Consider the following 11,176-nt stretch of genomic DNA (forward strand, 5'->3'; position numbering starts at 1 on the left):
GTAGCTTGTTGTTCTCTAGCCTTAAAGCAGGATTATGTAGTCTATATCTTAAAAAGTTTATTTTGTTATTGGGATGAATGGATCCATTATAGGAAAAAAAGAATGGAAACATTACTGGTGGTCCTTAGTTTCAAATTAGCAATTAAAACTGTTGAAGATATTCACGTGGCCTGCACTGGTCTCAGCCATAGAGTTGGGAGAAATTTCATTCCCCTAAATATGGCCATGTACTTAGTCGAGTACTTCCGAAGTAATGGGGTTTTTTTGTACGGACTTGATTTATGTACCCCCTTGTTGCTTTCTAATCAAGCAGCGAGTAGACTTTGCTGAAAAGGCTGAAAAGTAGGAGCTTGTAGGCTTGCCCCTGCAAAAAAAATAAAATAAAATAAAAGAATGCTTACCCAAAAGGCTGAGCTAATGGAGCATGTAGTGTGGCCCAAGGAAACTTCCCCATGCATTGCTCACCAAGTTAAAACTTAAAAGGGAGGCAATAATGTTGTAAAATAAAGCTATTTGCTTTGCCTTATTCTTCAAGAAAACATAGAAAAGAATTTGTTGTATTTTTCTATATTCTATGTTTATTCACTTTATTGATGAGAAAAAGTTGGGAAAACATAAGAATATAAAAAGAACAGAAATGGGGTGATCATTTTATAAAATTTTGAAATTCTAGGGTAACAAATTTGGGAATAAGATACTTTTAATGATCAAATTGGATTATTTAACAAACATGATTTGATTGTTACTCAACAGTTCTATGATCAAATCGAAAAATGAAACAAGCTTCAAGGACCAAAAATTATGTTTGCCAAAATAGAAAAATATAAAAATGAATAGATCCAATGTGCAGGGAGTCTTTGAAGTAATTATGGTGTAAATGATAGCAAGAACCTTGTCTTTCAATTCCAATCCTATAAAGGAGTGGGTATCTTAGAGAGTAGAGACACCCCATGTTGTGAGTGACCTATTGCATGTAGTGAAAACACGGGATCCTTTTTTCCCTTTAAAAAAACACTAGATCATTTTCCCCTTTAAAGGAAGACGATAAAATATCCGCTAAAAGGTGTAGTTGGTAATAAATTAATAATAAGTAATTATTTTTTATGATTGTTAATTTTGAATACATGGCGTTTGTTCTATGGTGATCGACAATTAAGTATATGTTTACCACTTATTTTTTTTTAACTTTTTGAAAATGAGCTTTCTGAAAAAGAATTGCACTTTAAAAAAATTATAAGATATATTTTTTAAAAAAGGTTTGGTTTGAAACCGCTTTTCCAAATTGCTAAGAATACATTGTTGTGTCACACAAGACATTGAAAAAGTAAGAAGAAAAGAAAAAATATTTCCATATATACATGCAACTTGTTATGAAAAATGGTTTATAAAAACATCAATATGACCTAGAAGAGTCTTTAACTTGTACAGCCCTTTTTCTTCTTCGAAATAGTCCTTAGTTAAAGGCCATTTGTTTTGTCTGCGAAGCTAAAATTGAACTGTTATTTTTTTTTTACAAGATAGAAATTTTACTCTAATTTTTTTTTGAGAGAGAGAGTTTCAACCTATGATGTCCGCTCCTAATTATCATCAGACCAAGACACCAATCAGTTTTTAGTGTAGGCGGAGATTAAATTTTACTCTATTTAATCTAAGGGTACGTTTGGATATCGCTTATTTTTGTGAAAACTGAAAATACTGTAGTAAAATAATTTTTAAATGTGTGAATAGTATCGTGGGACCCATTTTCAATGTTTTTTAACTAAATAAAGTACTTGTGGGTCCCGTGAATTGTGCACGGGACCCACTGAACAGTGTTCTATATCTCCTAAAACGTGTGCAAAAAAAAAAAGGGAAAACACCAAACACCAAACGTGAAACGCGCAGACGCAATCAGCTAAATCCAAACATATATTAAATATATATGTGTGTGAAGCTCATTTCTGAAAACTTGAACTCTACTCCTTATCCACCAAACCCTATAATCACTTATATTTATAGAGAAACCATTGTATTAAGAGTGTGCGTTGATAAAATTGAACTGTTAATTATCCAAATCAAGTGGGGATCTATAATCCATATTATTGGTCAGTGATTGATTATCAAACTATATATAGTTTGACTGTTTGACCACGCGATACACACGGTTGTGCTTTATAAGTGGCCTCAGTCGTATGAACGCAATAACAATAATATTGATCTTAAAGAACCAATTAACTTTTGGATCATGCAGCAGAATATTATGTATATCATCTTTTTCCCACTTTTCCTTTTGGTTCGTTGCAGGTTCCTACGAAATGAGAAAGACACTTCCCTAATAACTAGGAGTCGATTCGAATTTGTTTTGTGGATTATCAAAGTACACTATCTTATTTTTGACCAATCAAAAGAGGCAACTATCATGGATATCAGATCTCAACCCTCAATGCCTCAAATACATGTAATTATTAAAGACTGAGAATCCGCACGCACTAAATTATTTTGTCTATTCAGCAAAAAAAAATTTATTTTGTCTTATTATGTGGCATCTATGCACAGATAGAAACTTGGGAAGCACGAAATTAATGCAAACTGTGTATATAGCATTTCCTTTAATTTAGAGCTTATCCAGTATATATCCTTTTTCTTTGCATTGCACTACAGCTGAGCTGCCTATTCTTTGTGAAGATAATGAAAGTAGTAAGCTCACTTTGTTCAAAAAGAAAAGAAGTGAGCTAACTTAAAAGGGCAAATAAGAATGAGACACGAGGATTTGGGGTTGGAAAGTTGGGCTCTGAAGGATTGTCTTTAATGCTCGTCATGCAGTGGTCAATGGTGTTTCAACTTGAGTTGAGCAACGATAGCAACTTCATAATCCTTGCCACTAATCTTTGCAATTAAGAGACAGTTTCTCCATTTCTTTTAATGACTACGTGATACTTTTCTCCTTTTTTTTTAATAATTAAGTGATAGAGTTTTTCTTTCTTTGTAAAGAGTGAGATTATTGAAGTACTTTAATTTTCATCATTAGAAGATGATGTATTGATGTTTAATCCACTAATGGTGCATATCACTGGTTGCAACTACGTTGGCATGTTGGGATCTATCTCTATAGTCTCACTCTGAAAAAAAAGCTGAGGCCTCGTAAACTTGTAATTCTCCCACTCTTCTAAGTTAAGGCATTGTGGTGCAGTGATAAGATAAAATATAGGTTCAGTTTCTTAAGTGTTGTATTTTATGTTCTTAAATTATATTTAAATATCAACTGAATTTGAATTTAATCGTTCTTAAAAAAGATAACACGGTTTGTGTTGTACTATCAATGCAACTATATTATTAAATTTAATTGAAAAACTTATGATACAATATCTAGACAATTATACCTAAGTTTTGGCATACTAATTATAATATTACTCAATTTTCCCATAATGGAGAATTTGGTTTTCTTACTTCTCTAAGAAAGTTAGAAGGAAGAAGGAAAGAAGAGAGACAAAATTAGTAGAAGAAAAAGACGAAAGAGTCTAGCCCAAAAAGTTTGTATAGTACTTTACAATGAAACAAAGAATTGAGCACAAACATACAGTGTAAACTACTTTACACTGTATGTTTGTGCTCAATTCTTTGTTTCATTGTATGCTGCTTGTGCTTGATGCCAACAAGCCAAAAAAAAAAAAAAATTAACAACCACGTATTGATTACACAAACTGAACTAGCCGTATTACCTTTTTTATTTTAATAATCTAGACTTCTCTGTCTTTGAAAGAGTGAGATTATCACGGGTTGCCAAAACACCGCTAGTATCCCACTCTAAAATAAGCTAAAGTTGTGTTTTCCCTCTCCTAAATAAGCTAAGGTGTTGTGGTTTGGTACAAGTGCAGCAATAACAAAACAACGTAAAATTTAGTTCCAATTTTTTTTGTTGTTTTTTTTTTAGAATGAATTTTTGTTGTTGTTGACTGTGAATATTCAACAGATTAGTCAGAGTTAGCCGTATATATTTCTTAGCTAGGTGTTGTTTAGTTATAAGATAAATTAACCTACATGTCTTTAGATGATATATCATAAGTTTTCTAACTAAATTGAAATATTGATTCAATATAATTCAATTGTACTTGAGAAAGATAATGATATGATGTTTATATTGTATTATTGATGCATAACAGAAACACAATAAGGGACTATATCTTATTCTAGCTTTACAAAACCCTTAAATCTATAAGCTTTTCTTGAATCCACAAGAAAAATTTGGAATCCACCAGGAAAAAAAACCTCTTTAGAAAATATTATTTATATTCTGAAGTCTAAAACTCTGAATTATGAATGTTTGTTCTACAGATTGAAGGGCTATCTATCAAAGGCTCCAGGAAACTTATTTTGCAAGTAAAAAATTATCATAATTGATATACCATAGTAAAACTATAATTTGACTATATATATGGAAGCCTCAAACAAATCTTAAATACTAAAATAATGAACATTACCTAAAAATTCAAAAATTAACAAACATAAAAATTAAATCCTATATATTGTCCACATTACACCCCTCCACTTGAATGAAACTCAACCTCGAGCTTTTGTTGGGAACTGAAATCTTCCACTCCAATTAAAAAGATATTTTGAATATTTCAATAACTTGATCCAACTTTGAAACTTATATCCTTGAGATATTGTAGCATTAAATTTCTTCTTATTGACCTTTAATTTATTTACAACATCAATTAACAACGGATTGAAAACCAAATCAAAATTTTATACTCTCACAAAATCAATAGGCTTTGATGTGTTGTCAATGCAATTTTTTGGAGGATTGTCTTTAATTCTCGTCATGCAGTGGTCAATGGTGTTTCAACTTGACTTGAGCAACGATAGCAAGTCTTGCGTTTCCATTTCCTACCAGTTATTTCATTTGTCCTTTTAGTACTCCTTGGTCCTTACCACTAATCTTTGCAATTAAGTGATAGTTTCCTCATTTTTTTAATAACTACGTGATTCTTTTCTCCTTTTTTCTTTTTTGCTTTAATAATCAAGTGAGAGTTTTTTTTTTGGTAAAGAGTGAGATTATTGATGTACTTTAATATTTATCATTAGATGATGATGTTTGATTCACTAATGGTGCATATCACTGGTTGCCAACTGCGTTGGCATGTTGGGATCTATCTCTATAGTCTTACTCTAAAAATAAGCCAAGGCCTTGTGAAGTTGTAATTTTCTCACTCTTCCATGTTAAGTCCTCATGGTGTAGTAATAAAATAAAATATAGGTATAGTTTCTTAAGTGTTGTATCTTATGTTCTTAAATTATATTCAAATACTGACTGAAATTGAATTTCATATATTATCCTTAACAAAGTTTATATTATGCTATCAATACAGCTCTATCTTAGAATTTAATTAGACAACTTACCTAAGTTTTTCCCATACTAATATTACTCACTTTTCCCATAAAAAATTGGTTTTCTTACTTCTTGTGAGAAAAGTTTCTATAAGAAAGAAAGAAGGAAGGAAGGAAAGAAGGAAGGAAGGAAAGAAAAGTTGGTAGAAGAAAAGGACGGAAAAGTTTAGCCCAAAAGGTTTTTATAGTTTGCATTGTATGTTTGTACTCAATTCTATGTCCATAGGCCTCCAGAGTTGGATTCCAAAATATATATATATATATATACACACACACACAAACAAATGCCGCTTGTGCTTGATGCCAAAAATAAAAAATAAAAAATAAAAGAACACCCCCTTGTTAAGCTCTACTTTTTTAGGTGTTGTATCATAATGTTTCTAATTAGATTCAAATATTGGTCGATTTTTTTTTTTTTTTTTTTTTGAACTTGAGAAAGATGATAGTGATGATACTGTTGTATTATCAATAATGCAATATATTTGAATTTAATTAAAGAATTTAAGGCATAATACTAAAAAAATTATACATAAGTTTAACATTTAATAACTTGTCGGGGAGGTCCCTCAAAAAAAAAAAAAAATGGTGGAGAGGGGAATCTCCCTCTCTCCAAAAAGGAAAAAAGAAAAAGTGAATAGCCACTTATTATTATTTCTTTTTGAGACTAAACTAGCAGGATTTTCATTTTGGATAAAAATTGTCACACACACCATATTATATACAGATTTTTTGAATTGAAATCGTGAGTTGTATTTGGTTTGAAGAAAATTGGTTTTTGGAAAAAATTTCCTGTATTTACAGGTGTTTAGTGTGATAGAAAATGTTGATCAACTGGAAACTGTTTTTCGATTAATCATAAAATAAAAACACTTATGACAGAAATTGGTTTGCACTTTCATTTTCCGTAAATCATTTTCCACCTTACCAAAAACTTATCAATCAAATTTCCACCCCTTTCAGCACTATTTGCCACCTGCGACCACCACCCCCTACTAATGTCCCTATTCTCCAATGGCCAAACTATCGTTGTCACTGGCCACCCCTACCACTTGTCCCTGATCACTTTTATTTTTTAATTAAAATTTTCATTTTTTGTCATTATATGTGCTTCAGAGATAAGAAAATGTGAGAAAATAGTAAAAAACATACTTTCCATAATATTTCCAAAAATGCAACCAAATATTTGAAAATATTTTTGATATATTTTCAAGAATACAATATTCCAAAAAATATTTTATATTGTTTGTTAGCCGGAAACATTATTTGAGTTCAAAAAATTGGATGTATTACCACTGTGTAACAAACACTCCCATTTCATTTTTTTTATGGCATGGATAATTGAAATATCTATACTTCTATTTAAGGGGTTTCGATTTTTTTTTGTTCTAAAATATTCCTACATCCATATATTTAAGTAAAGACAAAATTAAATGACAATCAGGTAAAAATACAATCCTAATTTCCACTAAAAAATAGGATTACTTTCCTATTAATTTTCAAATTTATTTATTCACTTATAAATTAGAATATCAAAATAAAAATTATATACATAATAAAAAAACATAGGTTTTTTTTTTTTTTTTGGCTACTACCACTACAAAAAAAAAAAAAAAAAAAAAAAAAAAAAAAAAAAAGCCTTTATCTAACAATTGTGGAGACGCGTGTGAGCATGGGCTAGCACCAATGCACCATAACTGAATAACTGAATTAAGGAACGAATCTTTCCCCTTTTAAACCTCTCTATTAAAATTTATACAAAAACCACCCCACTAGATTCATTCTTCCCCATGAAGCTTTCTCTCAAAAGCCAAACAGTACAATTGTTTCTCTATAAATACATCAACCTTCCAACCTAGCAATTCCCTTACACTCTCCGACTCTCTAGCGTCCTTTAAATTCTTAAACCCCATTCATTTTCTGCTCTCTTTTCACTGATTCATCCAAGAAAAAGAAAATGCCACAAACAAGAGTGCTAGTAGAGTCTAGTAGTTATTGTTCAATAATGTTGTTTTTTCTTGTTTTCATGGCCATGTTGTATAGTGGCTTGAGTGTTGGGGTGAACTGGGGAACCCAGGCCACACAGCAACTCCCACCAGATACGGTGGTGAAACTGCTGAGGGATAATGGGTTTAAAAAATTGAAGCTTTTTGAGGCAGATGAGAGGATTTTGGGGGCTCTAATAGGGACTGAAATTGAAGTAATGCTAGGAATACCCAATAACATGTTGCAGATGATGTGTGAGGATCCTGCTGCTGCAGCTTCATGGGTGGATGCCAATGTCACTAGTTATTCCTACACTGGTGGAGTCCATATCAAGTTGAGTCACACACTTTCTTGATTTTTTTTTTTTTTTTTATCAAAAAAAAAAAAAAACCATTTTATAATGTATATTTACTTCCCCTTTTGAAAACCCATTTATATTTGTTCCATAGTAAAGTGTTCTATTGTTTAATTTACACCCTGGAGTGTTTTTTTTTTCTCATGCAATTGGTGTAGTCCATGTCAAGTCGAGTTATACACAAACCCATTTAATGTCTCTTCTTCCCTTTGCTTTCCTTTTATAATGGCTTTATGTTTCATAAAGGTTCTATTATTTTATCCAATTCCAAAACTTTTGGACTAAAACTTGGTTGTTGACGTTTTGATGAAGTGTGTTCTATTACTTTACACACTGGAGTTCCTTTTTTTCCCATGCAACTGGTGGAGTCCATATCAGATTGCTGACTCACACACAAAACCCATTTAATTAATTTCTTTTTCTTTTAGATGGTTTTGCTTTTATGATCGATAAGTCTTCTATCATTTTACACCCATGATGAAGTTTGGGTTTTTTCCCCATGCTGCCAAAATTCTTGTTTCTGTTTACTTTTCTCCATGCTTTTGGTTGTCATTCCTGCTGTGATCGATTGATGATTTTTTACTAAAAATCTTGTACCTTGCTGTCATTGTCTAGTTCTTGTTAGTAATAGGTAACAAAGATGGTGGTAGTGTCTACATTTTTAGCAGCTGTTTTAAGCAGTGATCGTCATCTGAACTGAAGTAGTGTTACCGCACTTTTCAGTTTTCTCTTCCTTCCAAGAATGGGTTTTTAATTCTGGAAATGGTCTTCATGTTATTCTAGTTTTCCTCAATGAAACTAAATATTATTGTGGGTTTTGTTTTTCCAGATTTTGTGTCATTTCCCTGTCTCGACGTTCTTTTTCTAGCTTCTTTAGATCTTCTCTGTGAAACTAGGTATATAAATCATTTCCATGTTCTTTCATGGAATATTCAGTCAGGTTTTTTTTCTATTTCCTTTTGGTTTTGGTCTGTTGGATATTTGGAGCCTAAATCCTTCAGTTTTAATATAAAGTGGCCCAAATCTACTTTTGATGGATCACATATTTAGCTGACCATGTTACACCAACACATATCTGACTTTAATAGGTGGAAATCCAATAACCCGGGCCTTCATGCCTGGTTTTGGCATCTGGCAGAAGTGTCGGTGTCAGCAACATATTTTCTTTTATTATCTATATATGGCTTATAAAATATCATCTTCATTATCCTGCATTTTTTTATACTAGTTTGGTATTTTACATAATTCATTAATAAAGTTTTTATTGTATGTCAAAAGGCATGCTAAAAAAATGTATATGATGTTCTATATGTTCTCACAGTTTGAAAGTTATATAGTATATACAACAACGAAACTTACACTCTGTGAATTGGAGGGTATTTATATCCAATAAATAAGATAATTACTGTTCTCTATATGTGGGTATGAAATTACCATTGCAGGTATGTTGCTGTAGGCAATGAACCTTTCCTTGAATATTACAATGGAACCTATCTAGAATGCACACTACCAGCCCTCATAAATATTCAGGAAGCACTCAACCATGCTGGTTTGGGGTCCAAGGTAAAAGCCACAATCCCCTTCAATGCAGACATCTACTTCTCACCAGACTCAAACCCTAAGCCATCTGCTGGTGACTTCAGGGCTCAACTCCGAGACCGCACAATTGAAATAATCAAATACCTATTCAGAAATAATGCGCCTTTCACTGTCAACATCTACCCCTTCCTCAGTCTTTATGGCAACAAATATTTCCCCTTCGACTATGCATTCTTTGATGGAACAAGCAAGCCTGTTTCAGATGGTGATAAACAATACACCAATGCTTTTGATGCAAATTTCGACACTCTAGTCTGGGCTTTATTTAGAGCTGGTTATGCTGAGATGCCAATCATAGTTGGAGAAATTGGGTGGCCAACTGATGGTGATATAAATGCAAATGTCCAAAATGCAAAGAGATTCAACCAGAAATTGCTCCAACATGTTTTGAGTGGAAAGGGAACCCCAGCTCGGAAAGGTAAAATTGACATATATTTATTCAGCCTTCTTGATGAGAATGCTAAAAGCACTGCTCCTGGTGGCTTTGAAAGGCATTGGGGGATATTTGAGTTTGATGGGAAGCCAAAGTATGAACTAGATTTGTTGGGTTTGGAAGAGGATAAAGGTCTAGTTCCAGCAGAAGATGTGAAATACATGCCCAAAAGGTGGTGTGTTTTGAATCGCCAGGCTAATGATATAGTGGACCTGCTGCCAGACAGTATTGACTATGCTTGTAGCCGATCAGATTGCACTGCTTTGGGCTATGGATCTTCTTGTAATCATCTAAGCGCGGAAGAGAATGCCTCTTATGCTTTCAACATGTACTATCAAGTCAATAACCAGAACGATTATTCTTGTGATTTTTCTGGTTTGGCTATTGTGACTGATGATGATCCGTCTAAAGAGGACTGCCAGTTCCCAGTGATGATTTCTTATGGTTCTCCATTGTTGCTGCATAGTGGACTTTCAGATACATTCATAAGAATCATTGAGGGATTTGTGTTGTTTTTTATTCTGCTAAACTGATAAGTGATAGGCCATTTACATTACTTGTAGCCGCAATATATATGCATGTTCTCATTTTATTTCCACTTTGTAATGTCATGTAGTGCATTCATTTATGGAATCTCTCACTAAAGTTTATATATGATATTTTGAGTTTAGTTACATTACTTATGTCCTAGTATGCAAATTCTGCAATACTGTAACAAAGAAGCAGTAATATTCTCTCCTATTCCTTTCTATTGTATTGTGTTCCTTCACTACCCAAATATTTTGATTTCAAATATTTCGTGATGAAGAAAGTCATCTAAATTCCTAATAATTATAATGCTTGCGGATGTTTTAATATTCATAAAATGTGGAAATTTTAATTAAAAAGATAACTTTATAAAAGTAAGAGAAGTACTATTTGAATATAAAGATAATTAAACCTTTTCTGAGGAATGAATTCCATCAATTTCATAATCAAACAAAGAGCATTGTTATTTGTCAAATTATGGATTAGTTACACATTTAGCCCTCAACTTTTGTCTCATATTTCAAAATGGTCATCATCCTTTGAAATGTTTCATTATAGTCCTTGTACTTTAAGTTTGTGTCAAAAAGCTCCCTAACATTAACAATTGCTTTGATTTTCTCTATCTCTAAATAGATGTAAAATAAGCAAACAAAAGAAACATTTTAGTTATTTGACCTTGATGGTAGGAACTATTATCATAAAATGAATGCTATAGATTTCAAATCCTATAGTGTCTTAAAAAAAAATTATTTCTCAACAACAAAGAGAACATTCCAAATGGGGACTACCCATAAATCGTGTTAAGGTAAAAATACATAAAATGATAGGTCGTATATCTAAAAAAAAAAAAAAAAAACCAGAGCTCCTAAATCACCACCCAATGCCCTCAAGCTGACCATTCCTAGGGCAGG

General features: G+C 32.3%; 1 protein-coding gene across 1 annotated transcript; it reads left to right on the plus strand.

The window, feature by feature from the left end:
• Positions 1 to 7,241: 7,241 nt before the first annotated feature.
• On the plus strand, positions 7,242 to 10,384 carry LOC142622459 (glucan endo-1,3-beta-glucosidase 8). The gene is made up of 2 exons (XM_075795924.1): positions 7,242 to 7,683; positions 9,148 to 10,384. The coding sequence occupies exons 1-2, from the start codon at positions 7,322 to 7,324 to the stop codon at positions 10,268 to 10,270; spliced, it is 1,485 nt and encodes a 494-aa protein (XP_075652039.1). The 5' UTR covers positions 7,242 to 7,321; the 3' UTR covers positions 10,271 to 10,384.
• Positions 10,385 to 11,176: the final 792 nt, after the last annotated feature.

The sequence above is a fragment of the Castanea sativa genome, chromosome 1 (assembly GCF_040712315.1).
Source record: "Castanea sativa cultivar Marrone di Chiusa Pesio chromosome 1, ASM4071231v1".
In the NCBI taxonomy this organism is placed as follows: domain Eukaryota; kingdom Viridiplantae; phylum Streptophyta; class Magnoliopsida; order Fagales; family Fagaceae; genus Castanea; species Castanea sativa.